The 20,632-nt window shown below is 38.8% G+C and overlaps 1 protein-coding gene across 1 annotated transcript in view; it reads right to left on the bottom strand.

Moving 5' to 3' along the window:
• PIK3R3 (phosphoinositide-3-kinase regulatory subunit 3) overlaps positions 1 to 20,632 on the bottom strand; it is a 120,558-nt gene that overhangs the window by 35,203 nt on the left and 64,723 nt on the right. The window contains exons 2-3 of the mRNA XM_035018667.1: positions 10,694 to 10,802; positions 8,288 to 8,386 (exon numbers count right to left, since the gene is read on the bottom strand). Coding sequence (XP_034874558.1) covers positions 8,288 to 8,386; positions 10,694 to 10,802 — 208 coding nt within the window. The remainder of the gene's footprint in view (positions 1 to 8,287; positions 8,387 to 10,693; positions 10,803 to 20,632) is intronic.

Genomic DNA, 20,632 nt, shown 5'->3' with positions numbered 1-20,632 from the left:
TCCCCACTGAGCAGGGAGCCCGACACGGGGCTCGATCCCAGGACCCTGGGATCATGACCTGAACTGAAGGCAGACGCTTAACCGAGTGAGCCGCCCAGGCGCCCCTCTTTATTATTCTTAAATGGGAGATAGTATCACATATTTATACGCTGACAAGAATGGCTCAGTAGAGAGACAAAAACTACTGATCGCCAAAGAAAAAGGACAATTACTAGGGTTATGTCCTTGAACAGAATAGAGGGATGGGATTTAGCCCACAAGTAATGATGTGGATCCTAGACAAAAACTTGAACAGTCTATCCACTGGAACAGGAGAAAGAGGGTATTCACATTCAGGTGTATATATGTTGATAGCTGTGGCAACAGGACCATGAGGGAGTTAGATATCTTCTGACTACCTCAAAGTTACCAGTGAAACAGGAAGCAATTTCTTTTTTTTTTTTAAGATTTTATTTATTTATTTGAGAGAGAGAGAGCACAGAGGGAGAGGGAGAGGGAGAAGCAGACTCCCTGCTGAGCAGAGAGCCCGATGCGGGGCTCGAGCCCAGGACCCTGAGATCATGACCTGAGCCGAAGGCAGACGCTTAACTGAGCCACCTAGGCGCCCCAGGAAGCAATTTCTTTAGTTAGAAGGGGGGAGATGAGTTGCTGATTTGAAGGGAAAAAAAAAAAAAGAACACATGAAATTGTCATCTTGGAAAGTGGGAGAGCAAGCCAATTGCAGAAATGCAGAAATTTAGCTGAACTATACTAAAGGCCCACTTAAGATCAGTAGTCACCAGTGAGCTCAGTGTATTCTTCTCCACATTTAGCTACCCAGGTACAGGCAAGAAACAGATACAGAATTTAATTTAACAAGTGTTGGAATAGAGTTGGATGACTACAGTGTAGGAAAAGAGGAACAAGTTTACTGAGGATATATTCACAAGACTAATTTTAATAATAGATCATGGACTCTAAGCAGAGAAGGAGGGAAGTGAAGACATGAAAGAACTAAAAAATGGTGAATTTTTTAAAGATTTATTTTATTTTATTTATTTGAGAGAGAATGAGAGAGAAAGAGCACCAGTGAGGTGAGGGGCAGAGGAGAAGCAAACTCCCCGCCGATCAGGGAGCCTTGATGCAGGGCTCAATCCTGGGACTCCCAGGACTCCAGGATCATGACCTGAGCTGAAGGCAGACACTTAACTGACTGAGCCACCCAGGTGCCCCAAGAATGGTGAATTTTCAATTATATGTCTCTCTCCCTCACTGTACTCTTCTTAAACAGAAGAATCATGCTATTCCTTCTCATATCCTATAACCTGGCCTAATGCCTGGCATATAGCAGATTCCTAAAGATTTAATTATCCAGGGGCACCTGGGTGGCACAGTTGGTTAAGCACCTGACTCTTGGTTCGGCTCAGGTTGTGATCTCAGGGTTGTGAGATCAAGCCCACATTGGGCTCCATACTCAGCACAGAGTCTGCTTATGACTCTCTCTGCCCCTAACCCCTGCTCTCTCTCTCTCTCTCAAATAAATAGATCTTTTAAAAAAAAGATTTAAATGTGCAGATTTTCTACAATGAATACTATTTTTAAAAGTGGTTACTGGGGGCGCCTGGGTGGCTCAGTAGATTGAGCATCCAACTCTTGGTTTCAGCTCAGGTCATGATCTTGGGTCATGGAGTCAAGCCCCACATCAGGTTCTGAGCTCAGCACAGAGTCTGCTTGTCCCTCTCCTTCTGCTCCTCCTCTGACTCACACGTGTGCCCTCTCTCTCAAATAAATAAAATCTTAAAAAAAAACAAAAAACGGTTACTGAATTGGAAAACTTCTATTTCCTTATCACCTACCCTTCACAGTCTGATTTAACTCTCATTCCTCTCATTTGAGGGTCACCAACTTTTTTTTTTTGAGAGAGAGAGCGAGTGTGGGAGGGGGGATGGCAAAGGAAGAGAGAGAATCTTTTTTTTTTTTTTAAGATTTTATTTATTTATTTAAGAGAGAGACAGGGATAGCGAGAGAGAGCACAAGCTGGGAGGAGAGGGACAAGCAGGTTCCCCATCAAGCAGGGAGCCCAACTCTGGGCTCGATCCCAGGACCCTGGGATCATGACCTGAGCCAAAAGCAGACGACTAACCAATTGAGCCACCCACGCGTCCCGGGAGAGAGAGAATCTGAAGCAGGCTCCATGCCAAGCACGGAGCCCAACCTCACAACCCCAAGATCATGACCTGAGCCAAAATCAAGAGTCAGACACTTAACTGACTGAGCCACCCAGGCACCCTGAGGGTCACCAACAACTTTTACTTGATTCAGACTCTGCCTGCCTCCTCCCTCTACCCCAGGCTCAGATTCTTTGCAGTGCTGAGATTTCTACTTTCCCTTCCTTCTTCCCCCCACCATTTGTTTTTAATATTTTGTCCTCCCATGACTTCTATGACATTACACTTTTCTCAAACTCTTAGACTATTCTTCCTCTGCTCCTTCCCGCTGCTAAACACAGCCAGTCCCTAAAAATATTTGTCTTCAGCCTCTACCTTTTCTTCCCTCTATATACTCTTTCCTCAAAATTCCATTTACTCTATGTAGATGGTATCTGAATATTTTTCCAGTTTTATGCTCTCCTCAAAGCATTAAATCTGCATTTCTAGCTATATTCTAGATATATTTTTACCTGGAAGTTCTGGAGCAGGTAAAAATCAACATCTTTCCCCTGTTCTCTATAAAACAACTGTTCCTGGCTTGCCTATTTCTATAAATGGCACATTCATTCTAAGCCCAGCAGGCTCAAACCAGTCATCTTTAACTCTCCCCTCAACCTCATACCTACTCTATTATTAAATCCCTTGTGCTCTTAGCTGTCTTTTGCCTCTTACTTTGACTCCTCAACTCCTTTCCTAGATCTGCTATCCTGGCTAATAGTGTATTCCACCTTTCCATCATTTCATTCCCCTGCTTAAAACGCTTTGTTGGTGGTGGTTTTTGTGAGTTGTTTTTTTTTTCACTTAGAAATAAAATTCAAATCCCTTACCATGGCTCATTAGACTCTATGCATCTGCCTCCTTCCCACTTTCAAGTTCATCTCCTACCACTCTGTGGTTCACACTATAAGCCAGCCACAGCAGTCTTTGTATTCACTGGATCCACCAAATCTTTCCAAAATCAGTGTCTTGGCATTTTCTGTCCGTCTTCCTGGAACACTTTTCTGGCTGGTTCTTACATATCCTTCAGTTTTCAGAGGTCATTTCCTCACAGAAGACCTCCTTCTCAAAATTATCTTAAATTCCCTTTCCCTATATCCCTATCACATAATCAGGTATATTTCCTATGTAGCATTTCATATACTGTGAAGTTATTTTTTATGTGTTTATTGTGTCTTCCTCTCCTCTACTCCTATCTCCACCTCCAAATATAAACACTATAGACAGGAGACCATGTTCAGCTTGTTCATCATTTCCTTTTCCTAGAATAGTACCTAGAACATTGTGGGCACTCCATAAATATTAAATGATTAAAGAATAAATTCTATTCTGGATCACCATTACCTCTCAATTCATAATATTCTATGTTTTTAAATTTTCTTTTTTTAAGTAAGCTCTACGCCCAAAGCGGGGCTTGACTCATGACCCTGAGATCAAGAGTAGCATGCTCTACCCACTGAGCCAGCCAAGCACCCCAATGATTCATGATATTCTAACCTTTTACTAGTATCTATCCTCTTTTATTCTTTCTATTCAAATAGAGTCTGATCATATGCTTCCCTGCTGAAAAAATGCAATGGTTTCCTCTGCCTACCTATAATATTAAATGCAAACTCCACATTTTAGAATTCAAGGCCCTCCTTAACATGACCCTTTTCCAACCCTCCATCCCCATCACTTGTTCCTCTTGTGGACTTAACCCTCTAGCCAAATGGGACTGCAGCTCAGAGAACAGGGCACAATAGTTTCTCACCTCCATATCTCTGTTCCTCTTGTTACCTAATCCTGCAACCTCCCTTCCCTCTTTTGACATGGCCAAACCTATCCCCTTCTTCCAGATACATGGCAATGCAATTTTTTCCATGAAGGGCAGCTTTCTATATCCTCTCAACAAGCTATCTCTTTCCTTCCTTTCAGCCCCCAAAGCACAGTTTGAACTTCTATTATTTTGGTTTAATTCAAGGCAGTTTTCTTATTCCTGTTGCCTTCACCAGACTATGGCTTCTTTGAGACAAAAATGTTAACTCTTTGTCAGATCTTCTGCAGAGTAACTAGTACTGAGCTATGAGTATTTACTAAACCCTAGTAAGATCATCACTTTTCTTTCTTTCTTTCTTTCTTTTTTAAGATTTTATTTATTTATTTGACAGAGAGAGAGACAGCGAGAGAGGGAACACAAGCAGGGGAAGTGGGAGAGGGAGAAGCGGAGCAGGGAGCCTGATGCGGGGCTCGATCCCAGGACCCTGGGATCATGACCTGAGCTGAAGCCAGACACTTAACGACTGAGCCATCCAGGTGCCCCGATCATCACTTTTCTGCCTAACAAAATCTATCAAGGCCCAGCTAAACTGTCATTCCCTCTGAGAAAACTTTTCTTCATCTTTCTCTCATTTATTTTTTCCTTTCAAATAGTTACTGAGTACCTACATGTCAGACCTTTTGTTAGATGCACAAAAACTTTAAAATATTCTTGCCAATGTCCATTGACCAATGGATAAACAAAATGTATACATATGTAATAGAATACTATTCAGCCCTAAAAAGGAAGAAAAGTCTGACATGCTACAACACGGATGAACCTTAAAAACATTACTTTATATAAAATAAGCCAGACACAAAAGGATAAATATTGTATGATTCCACTTATATGAGATACTTAAAATAATCAAATTCACAAAGATAGAAAGTAAAACAATGGTTACCAGGAGTTAGGGGAAGGGGTGAATGGGGAGAACGCTAATATGACACTACAATGCATTAAGGTATAGTATATATGTATCTCTCCTATTCCACCAATACACACTGAGATTATGAACTCTTGAGGGTAAAACTATATCTTATTCATGTCCTTATTCCTGGTCCTACCATAATATCCAGCACGAAGATAACCCTCTAAACTTTAAAGCTGCCCAACAATAAAATGGGCTGCCTCAGAAGGAAGATGCTAGCTCCCACTGACTGAAAGATAACATGGAAGTTCAATGACTCCGAAAAATGTTATGCAGGGAGTTCCAACATCTGCAGAAACCCAGTTGAATGAGCTAGTATTAAAGATCCCTTCCAGCTGTAGGTCTCTAGCAGAAAAATTCTTATGGTGGCTGTGAGTGGGACCCCTTGCCAGCCTTTGTTCCTGAACAGCGCTGCAACTTCAGGTAAGTAATGGAACTTTTGCAGGCTCTTTTCCTCATCCCAAGATACAAAAATTGTTGCTTTTAGTTAGTTGCACTTAGGAATCTAACCATCATAAAATAATGCCTTAGTATGGGATTTTTCAGGGGTGCCTGGGTGGCTCAATCGGCTAAGTGTCTGCCTTCCGCTCAGGTCATGATCCCAGGGTCCTGGGATCGAGCCCCGCATCGGGCTCCCTGCTCAGCGGGAAGCCTGCTTCTCCCTCTCCCACTCCCCCTGCTTGTGTTCCCTCTCTCGCTGTGTCTCTCTCTCTGTCAAATAAATAAATAAATAAAATCTTTAAAAAAACACACACACAAAACCATTTTTCAGATAAATGAGGGCATTCATTCTGTTAATAAATATTTATTAGGCATCCATTGTCTAATGCCTATCCATTACCACACACTGGAGTCTGGAAATGTAACAATGATTAAACAAAGTCCCCAATAGCAGAGAACTTAAATTCTAGTGGGGTGAGACCTACAAGGTGGGAGAGGAGAAGATACAGAAGTAGCCCATACAGAAAATTAAATTGAGGCAATATATATCCTCGGATAGCTACTTTGGACTGAGTGGTTGGGGAAGCCCTGAAGAGGTGGCAATTATGCAAAGATCTGAATGACAAAAAGGAAACAAGGATTCAAAGATCAGAAAGGCCTGTTGCAAAGGCCCTGAGACAGGAATAAGGCTCACTTGCCTGAGGTACTAAAAGGCTAGTGAGGCTGAAGGTAGTGGGGGGAGGGAAGAGGGAAGATATGAAGTACAAGAAGTAGACCAAGTCCAGGTCAAATAGATAAGTTAGAATAAAATCCAAATTCTTTACCTTAAATGCAGTAGGGAAACTCTTAAAAGAATTTTAAGCAAAAGAGTAATCAGACTCATACCTTAAAATGATCACTCTAGTTTCTGTGCAGAAAATGGTCAGCAGGGGTGGGGAAGGTTAAAAATTGTAAGATGTTGACAGGCCTGTCAGGAAATGACTGCAAAACATCAAGCAAGATGATGGTGGCTTACTGTTGGGTGGTAGAGAAGTATAATGAGATTACAAATATAGATTTGGAGGTAAAGTTGGCAGGACTTGTTTAATGATGGATTTGGATGTGAAGATGAGGGAAAAGAGAGGGGAAAAAAGAGCTGTAACATGAGTACTATAGAGATGGTGGTTCTATTTCTGAAGAAAAAAAAAAGTAAATAGAAGAGAAACAGTTTGGGTAGGAGGAGTTGGGTTAGAAATCAAGAATTCTTCTTTGACCATGTTCAAATTAATATGTCCCCTAGTTATCTAAGTGGCAAAATCAAGTAGGAAGTGGATATATGCATGTAGAGTTCTGGAGGTCAGAGCTGGAGATGGGGTTTATGGATCATCACCATGTAATTGTATATTAAAGCCGTGGAACTGGATAAGCTCACCTTGAGAGAACCAATACAGAGAAGAGAAGGAGGCCCAACTCCAAGCTTGGAACACTTAACATTTAGATATTGAGCAAAGGAATGGCTGGCCTAGAGTTAGGAAGAAAATCAGGAGAGTGTGATGTCACAACAGCCAAGACAATAAACTGTTTCTAGGAAGAAGTGCCTATGACTAATGCTGCTAAGAGGTCAGGTAAGGTAAGAAGAGGGAAGTGGTCATTGGTTTAGCAGTCCTTGTAAGAGTGGTAAGGACAGAAGCCTGACTGGAGCAGGGGGAAGAAAATTGAGTCAAATGAATCATTACAGAACTTTGATTATTCCTCAACACAACTAAAGTTCCAAGGTATTAACTTCTTATAATGTCTTTACCAGAAACTCCAAATTTCTAGCATAAAATAAATGATTTTTCCTAAAGATAGTAGGCAGAAAGGCAGAAAAGAGTCAGATAAATCTGGATCTGAACATATCCTCTGCCATTTACTAGCTATAGGTCTTTAGGAAAGTTTCTTAACCAGGTTAAGCTTCAGCTGCCTTGTCTATAAAATGCAAATATTAATAATACCTACCTCAATGGTTGTTGTGAGGAATAATAAGATATTGCGTGTAAAATGTGTAGTACAAGGGAGTTGTTATCGCTGCTGCTTTCATTATATTTTTCTTTAGATAGTCCCTTTTTTAAAAATCACAGTACTTTATTATAATTAGGTTATTTTAATTGTTAAAATTAAATGTAAAAATATCTGATGCAGTTTTACTAATCTTTTAAAATATATGTCCCATCTTCGTAAATATAAAAGGTGATACATCCACCACCACTTAGGAAATTCTAATATGGATTCTACATCCGTTCTACATGGATGGCATGATAGAGGCTAAGAATTGCTTTATCTTCGGGCGCCTGGGTGGCTCAGTTGGTTAAGCGACTGTCTTCGGCTCAGGTCATGATCCTGGAGTCCCGGGATCAAGTCCCGCATCGGGCTCCCTGCTCAGCAGGGAGTCTGCTCTCCCTCTGACCCTCCTCCCTCTCATGCTCTCTGTCTCTCATTGTCTCTCTCGCAAATAAATAAAAAATCTTAAAAAAAAAAAAAAAAGAATTGCTTTATCTTCTACATATCCTCATCAGCCTAAACTATGCTAAGTTTTACTCTCTTAAGTCTGCATTGAGGAAAGTAATAGGGTTATTAGAGGGGTGGATTCCCAACATATCATTAATAACCTCAGGCTGTGCCCATGACTTCTACTTCTTGCACAAGGTCAACAGTATAATTCTTACTTCATAACTTACTTTTAGGGATTTTATTCCTACATAAAAATTAAAATTGTTGCCATCTTTATATAAGACATTTAAATATTTAACGTATGGAGAAAGGACAGTTAGCCAAACAACTAAAAATTGTGTATCTAAATTAAGTAAAAATATTTTAAAATGTGTAGTCATTTAAATAAATACAAAAATCTCTGTATACCCAGAAATAAATAACGCTAGTAGAACACTAGTCAAAATGCTGAAAAATACTCACCGCAAAGTCAAAGTGTAATCCCCCTGCATTTTTGTTGAGGCATCTCTGACCAAGAACGTACCATCTGGCATATCCCGTAATTTGTCATTTACCTCCTCCCTGAAAAATAGAATTACAGGAAAAATGAAAAAAAATTAATCATCAATTATTCTCTTCAAATATTACTAAGGCCAGTTAGGAGGTGAGTATGTCTAAGGTCATAGAATTATGGGGGCCTTCAGAGGTCATTTAATTCCTCCCCCTAGATATGATCTTTCTGTTTTGATTTTCAGTATTATGCAATCTAAGGAAGGGCTATTTGCTTTTTAAACTCTTCCAGATTTCAACCCGTCTGTAGGGGATAGTATTTCCATTAAGCCTCTAGGGCTTCCTTAGGCAAGTCTAAACTTGTAGGGTTTCAGGAAAAACCAGCAGCTGTTTAGAAAGAAGGTTGTGTTTAAGCAACAGTGGCAGCTGTGTCTGATCAGAGGGGGGTAAATTCACTAAGTTCACAACCTTTCAATATAATCTTCTCCAATTTGAATTTATACTGATGATAAAGTCCTCCTGCAGAGTTGGTTTAGGACTTAAGAAAAAACACTAGAACACTCAGGATATGGCAGGGCACAGAAGACTCTTGAGTTATAGACCCACAAGGTCTTAGAATATAAATTTAAATGGTATTTAAATATAATAGATCCTTTTATTGTACAATTATAACAAAAATTTTCTGATCCATTTTAATATAAAATATATTAAGTCTCCTTCAAAAACTTAAACATAGAATTACCATATGACTTAGAAATTCCACTTCAGGGTATGCACCCCAAAGAACTAAAAGCAGGGACTTGAGGGGCACCTGGGTGGCTCAGTAGGCTAAGCAGCCAATTCTTGATTTCAGCTCAGGTCATGATCTCAGAGTTGTGAGATCAAGGCCCATATGGGCTCCGCGTTGGGCGGGGGGCCTACTTAAGATTCTCTCTCTCCCTCTGCCCCTCCACCCTTTAAAAAATAACAAATAAAAATGAAAAAAATAAAAGCAAGGACTTGAATAAACATTTCTACACCAGTGTTCATGGCAGCATTATTCACAATAGCCAAAAGCTGTAAACAATCCAAATGTTCAAAGCCAAATGTCCAGATGAATGAATAAATAAAAATGTGGTATATACACATAATGGAATATTATTCAACCTTAAAGAGGAAGGAAATTCTGATACATGCTACAACATGGATGAACCTTGAAGACATTGTGCTAAGTGAAATATGCCAGTCACAAAAGGATAAATATTATATGATTCCACTTATGTGAGGTACCTAGAGTGATCAAATTCATAGAAACAGAAAGCAGGTTGGTGGTTTTCCAGGGCTGGGGAGAATAGGAGGAAAAGGCAGTTAGTGTTTAATGAGTACAAAGTTTCGCTTTGGGGAAGATGAAATAGTTCCAGAGATGGATGATGGTGATGGTTGAACAATACTGTGAATGTACTTAATGCCACTGAACTGTACATTTAAAGATGGTTAAAATGGGGGCGCCTGGGTGGCTCAGTTGATTAAGCGACTGCCTTCCGCTCAGGTCATGATCCCGGAGTCCCGGGATCGAGTCCCGCATCGGGCTCCCTGCTCGGCAGGGAGTCTGCTTCTCCCTCTGACCCTCCTCCCTCTCATGCTCTCTGTCTCTCATTCTCTCTCTCTCAAATAAATAAATAAATAAATCTTTAAAAAAAAAAAAAAAGATGGTTAAAATGGTAACAAAGGAAAAAAAAAAAGAAATGAGTACCACTTTGGTAGTTGAAGAGAACAGACAAGAGAAAGAGAAACACAAGCATATTGAAAAATTCAGCATCAACCTTGAACTCAATTTGACAGAAATGGATAGGTCTTTTTTAAAACAAAATTCAAGAAAAACAAGAAATTTGAATATTCAAATTCAATATATATGTTTTCCCTTCTCTAGGTTCAACATTTCCCAAAACCACATTTTACCTAAAAAGCATTCTACTGCTCTAGAGTCCCGTTTCTCAAAATGAGGCATGTGAAGAGTGCATCAAAATCACCTAGGGAGGTTAAATGCAGATTCCTGGGCCACACCCCAATTGATTCTTGTGCATGCAAAGATTGTGGAACCATTGCCTTAGACACAGAAAGGTAAAGAAAATGAAGTATCTTTTACAGAAAAACACATGTAGCTATCCTAAATCTTTTGTTTCATTTATTCAGAAATCTATCCTTAATACAGAATTAAAATAATCACACCTGTAATTTAAAGATTTTCTTGTCATTTTCTTGTTGAAGGACAGCATTTAGAAACTTTTGAAGCATTCTCACAATTTTTAAAATGGTAATCTTTAAATGACAACTAGTAGGGCACTTCTCAAAAATGATTTGTTTCTAAACTGCATTGAATTATAGTAGCATTCTAGTTACCTTGAAATATCCCCCCAGTACCATTCTGCATCCTGAAGAGAAACAGAACTGTCCTTCATTCCATTTGTAACGGCTGAAGTCATTGGCTTAGGTGGCTTTGGTGGAAGAGCTAGAAGAAAAATGAATATTATTTTGTAGATGTAAATTACTATTTGTTTTCTAATTTCCTCAGTCAGGAACAGCTCATTAACCAATGTACATTAAGATTCAAATAATTATAAATTCAATAGTGTTATTTTATGTTAAATGTTAGCCAAAGAAGGAATCCTTCTAGAACTCTACCAATCACTGCCTAAAAGGTAAAATTTTCAAGTTACTTGGGTTTTTTTTCCTTCTTATAAAGTGCTTTTAATTCTAAACAAATAGCCAAAAAAACTTCATCGTCTCTCAAAAGACAATGTGACACCCCTTCACAAATAATTCAGTCCAACAGCCATTAAGTGAGACTGGTCATGATGGCCAAGAGTTGGTATCAGAGCCCAAAGCAGGTGAAGGAGGATTATGTCCATATAGGAGGGCAGCAGGCACAGCACAGGATCTCAGAGCTTCAGGAGGGGGAGGAGGAGATCCTCACCGGTGCAGTCTGGCATGAGATGTTAAAGCTGAATGAAGGAAAAAGGGCAGTGGCACAGGGCCCGGGTGGCACAGAGTAGTGGAGACCAAGCCAATGAGGACACAGGCCTCAGAAGACGGCATACCAATACAATGGGACAAAGCCAGATAACGGTGAAGAGTTTCTACTTGGGGGAGGGGAGGCTGAGAGGTATCAGGGGGAATGCAGCAATGGCTGTAAGAGATTGGGTACATACAGAGAGATAGATCAAATAAGTACAACTATTAAAAATAATAGGAACCAGCTTTCTCATAGTCTAAAAAGGAAATTACAAATATGGAAAGGCGAAAAAAACCAGAACGATCCCTCTGGTTTGAACTGGAATTACAGCTATTGATATGAACTCATGAAATTTTATAAAAAGATGAACTTTAATAGAAATTTAATAGAAAGATAGATATGTCTATACATATAGGGAATAAAACTATTCCCTAGCTCTGTCCCCTGAGAGGTCCTAAGATGAGCAGCACCCCCAATATGCATAACTAGCACCCAGATCTTGGGGTTTTTGTCTGTTTGTTTGTTTTTAAAGGTTTTATTTATATATTTGACAGAGAGATAGCAAGAGCAGGAACACAAGCAGGGGGAGTGGGAGAGGGAGAAGCAGGCCTCCCGCCGAGCAGGAAGTCCAATGCGGGGCTCGATCACAGGACCCTGGGATCATGACCTGAGCCCAAGGCAGACACTCAATCATCTAAGCCACCCAGGCGCCCCCAGATCTTGGTTTTTAACGCTATTCTCTACTAAAAAGAACCAGGGCTCTTTGAAGAAAAGCTGATTCCAGGGCTGGGGTAGAGCTGGGCTAGAGCTAGGGTAGAGCAAGAACCAAATGAACCTCAAACATCATATTATACCAAAAAGTAAAAAGCAAGTGCTCAAAGAATGAGGGGCCATGACAAAAGAATAAAGAAGCTAGCTTGAAGGGGCTTCCACTACCAAAAATGGAACAACTGGAGCATCAATACAAATAATGATAGTAAGGAAATATAAACCATCAAACAAAATAAGAATCCATGTGCCCATGCAGCTATAAATAAAAAAATGAAAAAACCCAAAAGATTAACAGGGAGGATTTATATAATCTCAAAGGGCTTTCCCACAAATGCTTATTAGTCACAAAAGTAAAAAGACAGTAATAGTGGAGAAGCCTGGCAAACACTACCTTAATCAAGTAATCAATCGAGTTAAAACCACCAGTAATGATAAAATCTTGGGCCCCCAATAGGATGCACTGAGGAGGACATTAATATCACTTTTGGGATATTCTTGCCAAATACGCATAAACTGAATTTAATCATGAGGAAACATTAGACAAATCACAATTTAGAGACATTCTACAAAAAAACTGGCCTGTAATCTTCAAAACTGTCAAGGTCATGAAAATCAAGAAAGATTGAGAAACTGTTCCAGATTGAAAAAGACTAGAGAATCATGACAAATGCAGTGTGTGATTCTGGACTGGATCCTTTTTGTTATAAAGGATATTACTGGAACTTGAATGGAAGCTGAGGATAAGATTGGTATTGTAATGCATCAACATTAATTTTCTGATTTTCTATTGTAGTTATGTAGGAAAATGTTCTTATCGGTGGGAAATACATACAAACATGATCATTGCGGGGTATCATGTTGGCAACTTACTCTCAATGGTTCAAGAAAATAAGTTATTTGTACTGCACTTGCAACTTTTCTATAAGTTTGAGATGCCTTCTACATTTCTTTTAATTAATAAAAAAGTTAGAGACAATATAGGGGGAAGGGGAAATATATTCTTCAAAAAGAAACTCTTTACTGTCAAATGTTCTTAACAAGGATGTCAAAAAATTCAATGGTAAAAGAATAGTCTTTTTAATAAATGGTGCTAGGACAACTGGTTACCCGTCAGACCCCCATATCATACAATATGCAAGAATTAACTCAAAATGGATCAAAAACCTAAATGTAAGAGCTAAAACTGTAAACCTTTTTTTTTTTTTTAAGATTTTATTTATTTATTTGCAGAGAGAGAGAATGAGAGCGAGCACAAGCAGGGCGAGCGGCAGGCAGAGGGAGAAGCAAGCTCCTCCCGGAGCAAGGAGCCCGATGTGGGACTCGATCCCAGGACTCTGGGCCAAAGGCAGATGCTTAACCAACTGAACCACCCAGGCATCCCAAAACTGTAAAACTTTTTAAAGAAAACAGGATTGAATCTTCATAACTTTGGACTAGGCACTGGTTTCTTAGATAGGAACCAAAAGCACAAACTAAAGAAAAAAAAAAACAGATAAACTGGATTTGATCAAAATTAAAAATTTTTGTGCTTCAAATGACATCATCAAGAAAGTGCAAAGACAACACACAGAATGGCAGAAAATATTTGTAAATCATATATCTGATAAAGTTGTATCTAGAATACATAAAGAAGTCTTGCAACTTAATAAAAAGACAAATAACTGAATTAAAAATGGGCACAGGATCTGAATAGACATTTCTCCAAAGAAGATAAACAAATGGCCAACAAGCACATGAAAAGTTAATATCGGCCATCAAGGAAATGAAAATCAAAATCACAGTAAGATACTACTTCAGGGGCGCCTGGGTGGCTCAGTCAGCTGAGCATCCGACTCTTGGTTTCAGCTCAGGCCGTGATCTCAGGGTCATGGGATCGAGCCCCGTGTGGCTCTCCACACTCAGCGTGGAGTCTGCTTGGGATTCTCTCCCCGCCCCCCGCCTCTCCCCTTGCTTGCTAGAGTACTCTCTCTATCAAACAAATAAGTAAATTAAAAAAAAAAAAAACCACTTCACGCCCACTAGGATGACTATACAGCTGACCCTTTGACAACAGGGGTTTGAACTGCATGCAGGGTCCTCTTACACAGATTTTTTTCCCAATAAATACGTTAGAAAATTTCTTGGAGATTTGCAACAGTTTGAAAAACCTTGCAGACAAAGCAGATAGCCTAGAAATATTGAAAAGCTTAAGAAAAAGTTAGATATATCATGAATGCATAAAATATATGTATATGCTAGTCTATTTTATCATTTACTACCATAAAATATACACAAATCATAAAAAGTTAAAATTTATCAAAATTTTATGCAAACACATACAGACTGTACATGGCCCCATTTGCAGTTGAGAGAAATGTAAACAAAGGTAAAGATACAGTACTAAACCGTAACTGCATAAAACTAACTGTAGTACATACTGTGCTAATACAATAATTTTGTAGCCATCTCCTGTTGCTATTTCAATGAGCTCAAGTGTGTTCATCTCTCCAGTGAATTGTATATTGCAGTAAAAAGTAATCTCCCATGGTTTTTGCATATTTTTTGTGTTACCATAATCCTTGAATAACACCAGAGGACCCATACAAAGTGCCACTAGTGATACTGGAAGCTCCCAAGAAGCAAAGTCATGACATTACAAGAAAAAGTTGAATTGCATGACCAAAGTCTGCAGTTGCCCACCAGCCTAAGGACCACTGGGGTTTTTTTTTGTTCATTCGTTGTTTTTTTTTTAATGGAAATTTGTGAAACCATCCCTGTGGCTATGCCAGTAAGTGCAAAAACCTTGTACCTTTTAGGAAATACTGAACCAAATATACTACATTTTTTTTATCCTGTATTGAAAATGCAGCTTTTATGTGGGTGCAGGATTGCTGTAAGATACCTATAGACTCTAATATTATTCAAGAAAAAGCTAAGTCATTATATGACAACTTAAAGCAAAAGGAAGGTGAAGGATCTAAAACTGGAGAATTTAAACAGCATAGGATACTTTGATAATTTTAGAAAGAGGCTTTAAAAATGTCAAGATGGGGGCGCCTGGGTGGCTCAGTCGTTAAGCGTCTGCCTTCGGCTCAGGTCATGATCCCAGGGTCCTGGAATTGAGCCCCACATCGGGCTCCCTGCTCGGCAGGGAGTCTGCTTCTCCCTCTCCAACTCCCCCTGCTTGTGTTCCCTCTCTCGCTGTGTCTCTGTCAAATAAATAAATAAAATTTTTAAAAATAATATAAATAAATAAATAAAAAATAAATAAAACAGCAGAAGCAGCTTCTGCCAACCAAGAGGCAGCAGACAAGTTCCCAGAGGCCATTAAGAAAATAATGAAGAAGAAAGGATGTCTACCTGAACAGGTTTTTAATGCAGACAAAAGTGCCCTTTTCTGGAAAAAAAAAAAAATGCCACAAAGGACATTCATTAGTAAGAAAGAGAAGCAAGCACCAGGATTTAAGACAGGAAGGAATTAAAAAAAAAAAGACAGGAAGGGATAGGCTAACTCTACCATTTTGCACAAATGCAGTCAGGTTTATGATCAGGACTGCCTTATCTATAAAGTTGCTAACCCCTGAGCCTTGAAGGGAACAAATAAACACCAGCTGCCAGTCTTTTGGTTCTACAACAAGAAGGCCTGGACAACGAGAACCCTTTTTCTGGATTAGTTCCATTGATGCTTTTTGTCCCTGAAGCCAGGAATTACCTTGCCTTTTAAAGTTCTTTTGATATTGGACAATGTCCCTGGCCACGCAGAACCCCACAAATGCAACACCTAAAGTGTTAAAATGGTCTACTTGCCCCCAAACACATCTCTAAATCAGCCTTTAGATCAGGGGGTCATAAGGATCATTATGCACAATACTCTTTGGAAAGGATTGTCAATGCTCTGGAAGAGAACCCTGATAGAACATCATGAAAGTCTAGAAAGATTACATCACTAAAGATGCCATCACTGCTACAGAAAAAGCAGTGAAAGCCATCAAGCCCAAAACAATAAATTCCTGTTGGAGAAAACGGTGTCCAGGTGTTGTGCATGACTTCACAGGATTTACAATAGAGCCAATCAAGGAAATCATGAAAGAGATTGTGGATATGGGAGAAAAAAAGAAAAAGAAAAAGATGGGGAGTGAAGGGTTTCAAGATATGGATCTTGGAGAAATTCAAGAGCTAAGTGACATCACACCAGAGGAATTAACAGAAGACAACATGATGGAGATGAATGCTACTGAAATGGTGTCAGATGATAAGAAGGTGAAGAAACAGTTCCAGAAAACAAATTGACATTAGACAGTCTGGCAGAAGGGTTCCAAATATTCAAAACTGCTTTTGACTTCATTTAGGATATGGACCCTGTATGATACAAGCACTGAAACAAAGCAAATGGTGGAAGGATTGATACTGTATAGAACAGTTTTTTAGAAAAATCAAAAAGCAAAAATGTCAGATAGAAATTACTACATATTTCCATAAAGTGACACCAAGTGTGACAGCATCTCCTGCCTCCCCTTCCATCTCCTCCACCTCTGCTGCCTCTGCCACCCCAAGACAGCAAGACCAGCTCCGCCTCCTCTTCAACCTACTCAACATGAAGACAAGGATGACGATCTTATGATGATCCAATTCCTAACAGCAAATAATCATCATACTGTATAGTTAATAAACTTATCTGTTGTACATGTGTCTTGATATGAAAATCTGATCTATATAGCAAGAACTGCATGAGACATTTTTGTCATCATCATTGCCAATCATATTGATGCTTCATTATCAATGCATGAATTGTTATATCTGTAAATAAATATGAATTTTTTCACATTATCTTTTCATTTTTGATGTCTAATGTTAGTTGCATGTATAACATCTTACAGTGTTTTGTATCATATCATATTGATGTAGGTACTGAAAGACAGATGATTCAATTTGTAAACAGACAACATGAACTTACACAGTCGATAAATACAGTACTGTAAATGTATTTTCTCTTCCTTAATTTTCTTACTAACATTTTCTTTTCTCTAGCTTGCCTTATGGTAAGAATACAGTATATAAATACATACAACATACAACATATGTGTTAAACAACTGTTTCTGTTATCAGTAGGGCTTCTGGTCAACAGTAGGCTATTAGATAAGTTTTTGGGAAGTCAAAAGTTATACACAGATTTTGGACTACACAGGGGATTGGCTTCTTTTTTTTTTTTTTAAGATTTTATTTATTTGAGAGACAGAGTGAGAGAGAGAAAGAGCACAAGAGGGGGGAGCGGGAGAGGGAGAAGCAGACTCCCTGCTGAGCAGGTAGCCCGATGCAGGACTCGATCCTGGAACTCCAGGATCATGACCTGAGCCGAAGGCAGTCGCTTAACCAACTGAGCCACCCAGGCGCCCCAGGGGATTGGCTTCTAACTCCCACATTATTCAAAGGTAAACTGTAATCAAAAAGACAAGTGTTGGTGAGAATGTGGAGAAACTGGAACTCTCACTGCTGGAACTTTCCACTGCTGATGGAAATATAAAATGATGCAACTGTTCTGAAAAGTTTAGCAGTTCCCAAAAAGTTAAACCTAGTCACCATATTACCCAGCAATTTCAATCCTAGTTATATACTCAAGAGAAATGAAACATACACCTACACAAAAATTTGTATATGAATGTTTATAATGGCATTGTTTATAACAGCCAAAAAGTAGAAACAACCCAATATCCATCAACAGATGAATGGGTAAATAAAATGTGGTATATATCCGTACAGTGGAATATTATTTAGTGGTAAAAAGGAATGAAATATTCTATAAAATGTATGAACCATGAAAACATTTAGGCTAAGTGAAAAGCCAGTCATAAAAGACCACATTAGATGATTCCACTATCCAGAACAGGCAAATTTACAGAGACAGGAAGTAAATTAATGGTTGTCGAGGGCTGGGGGTGGGATTAAAGAGGAAAAGGGAAGGACAGCTAATGTGTGCAGAGTGGGGTAATAAAAATATTACAAAATTGTTTGTGGTGATGTTGCAAAACTCTGTGAATATACTAAAACCTAGTGAATTATACACTTTAAGTGGGTGAATTGTATCCTATGTGAATTTTTTTTTTTTTTAAAGATTTTTATTTATTTATTCATGAGAGACAGAGAGAGAGAGAGGCAGAGGGAGAAGCAGGCTCCCAAGGAGCAGAGAGCCCGATGCGGGACTCGATCCCAGGACCCTGGGATCATGACCTGAGCCGAAGGCAGACGCTTAAACATCTGAGCCACCCAGGCGCCCTCCTATGTGAATTTTATCTCAATAAAGCTGTTACTTAAAAAAAAAAAAAAAAAAACTATCAGGCTACTGAAATTACTAGATGAGGGAAGAGCTTGCTATAATCCATACTTTTTTTCTAAATGCTATTTATACCTATCTTGTTTGAAAAGGACTTGATGTGGCTTATAGAAAGTAACTACAGTTGGACCTATAATTTTGCAAAATTTAAAATTCTTCTACTTATCCATTTTATAAGGATTAACAGTTTAAACTTATGCTATATAAAGCATTGTGCTATAGCTATGAAAGGTACAAGGACAACGTGTTTCCAGCACTCAAAAGAACAAACCTACAGGGAACGACATATAGAAACACCTAACCATAACACTCAGCAGAATGAAGTAAATACTATAATAAAGGTAAAAGCAAAGCGTAATGGAAACCCAGCAAAAGGAGCAATTGATCCCCTCCTGTGGAAACTTTAATTCAAACACTAAGCTTCTCAAACCTAGTCCTTAGTGAACTGAGTGCCATGACCAGCAGGGCCCAACAAGAACCAATATACCTCCCTTGAGTTAGCAGTGGGTTACACCCTAATCACCAAAAGGAATCACAGAGACTTGGTGTTAGCTATATCCCTTCTCTGGAGACACTCTATGCTAAACTGAGTTGACGAAGCTGCATGGGAACACTCTATTTATGGATAATAATAGTTCACTGATAGCTCTACCACCAACAAACATATAATGACCATTTCATCTATTACAAAGGGCTGCCCAGAGCTTCCTTGTATCTTTTCTCATCTGCAGAAATAAGAATGAAATGATGTTCCTAAAACAACACAACTATAATGAACTATAAGATCTGAAATGAGTACAATACTGGCCTATTTATACATTCTTATCTATCATCATTCTATACATATATTAAATAATTATTGAATACCTCCTATGTTCTAAAAGCTGGGAATAACAGCAATAAACTAGATAGACACAGTCCCTATACTTAAGGACTCTACAGTCCAAAAGGATAGATTTCAAGGTAATTCATTTTCCTAAAATCATGAGTATGTTCAAATTTAGCTCCACTAAACTAGAGTCTTCAAACTAAGTGTTTTGATTTCTCTGGTATTTGATCCCCATCTCCATGTAATTTGCAGAATTTACTAAACAAAAACAAAAATTCATCTTAACCTTCTAATTATATGGATAAGCAGATTTGTATCCATATGTTGTTTCCAGATTATATTATAAATAAGGTTAAAAAATTCCAAATCACAGGGCGCCTGGGTGGCTCAGTCATTAAGCGTCTGCCTTCAGCTCAGGTCATGATCCCAGGGTCCTGGGATCGAGACCCACATCGGGCTCCCTGCTCAGCGGGAAGCCTGCTTCTCCCTCTCCCACTCCCCCTGCTTGTGTTCCCTCTCTCGCTCGCTCTCTCTGTTGAAAAATAAATAAAATCTTTAAAAAAAAAAAAAATTCCAAATCACATATATTTTAAGTAGGTCAAGTGCAACATAGTAAGAAAAGCTAATTAGGGTACATTAATTATCTTTCAACCACTTGCAAAGGTAGTTCTTGCACGGGGGGGAGGACTGAAGTGCTGAGTGATGTTAAATGCACCTGAACAAATATCTTCCTCAATAAGTATCTGTAAAATACCTAGCACTTTTGTTTCTGTTTAGTAGATGATATAAAGGATTTCTCTTGGGATGCCTGGGTGGCTCAATCGGTTAAGCTTCTGCGTCAGCTCAGTCATGACCCCAGGCTCCTGGGATTGAGTCCCGCGTTGGGCTCCCTGCTCAGCAGGGACCCTGGTTCTCCTCTGCCTCTCTCTCTGTCTCTCATGAATAAATAAAATCTTTAAAAAAAAAAAAAAAGGATTTCTCTTTCCATTTCAGACACTATATTACAAGTTTTAAAAAATCAACATATACAATGATTGTTAAATTCAGTTTTAATATGTAGATATATTAACATATACACACAAATACATGTGTGTTATTGTGCACATGTGTGTATATATGCATAAAGACATCTGGAAAAATACAGAAACTGTTAATACTCTATATAACAGGGATGGGGGAGCAGCACAGGAGAACACTTTATGTGTGTATGTTTCCTTTATGTATGTTTTAACAAAAACAAAAATGATGGTTATGAGTAATTTTTCATTTTAATCCATTGTGTTCTTCAACTTTTTAGAAAAACTTTCAAAAATTCACTTTGGTATTTTTTTTAAAAGATTTTATTTATTTATCTGAGAGAGAGAGAGAGAACACAGGCAGGGGGAGCAGCAGAGGGAGAGGGAAAAGCAGACTCTGCT

The sequence above is a fragment of the Mirounga leonina genome, unplaced genomic scaffold, assembly GCF_011800145.1.
Source record: "Mirounga leonina isolate KUSES-001 unplaced genomic scaffold, KU_Mleo_1.0 Mir_173, whole genome shotgun sequence".
Taxonomy (NCBI): domain Eukaryota; kingdom Metazoa; phylum Chordata; class Mammalia; order Carnivora; family Phocidae; genus Mirounga; species Mirounga leonina.
Note: the sequence above shows the minus strand (reverse complement) of the source record. Positions and strands in the feature narration are given on the sequence as shown.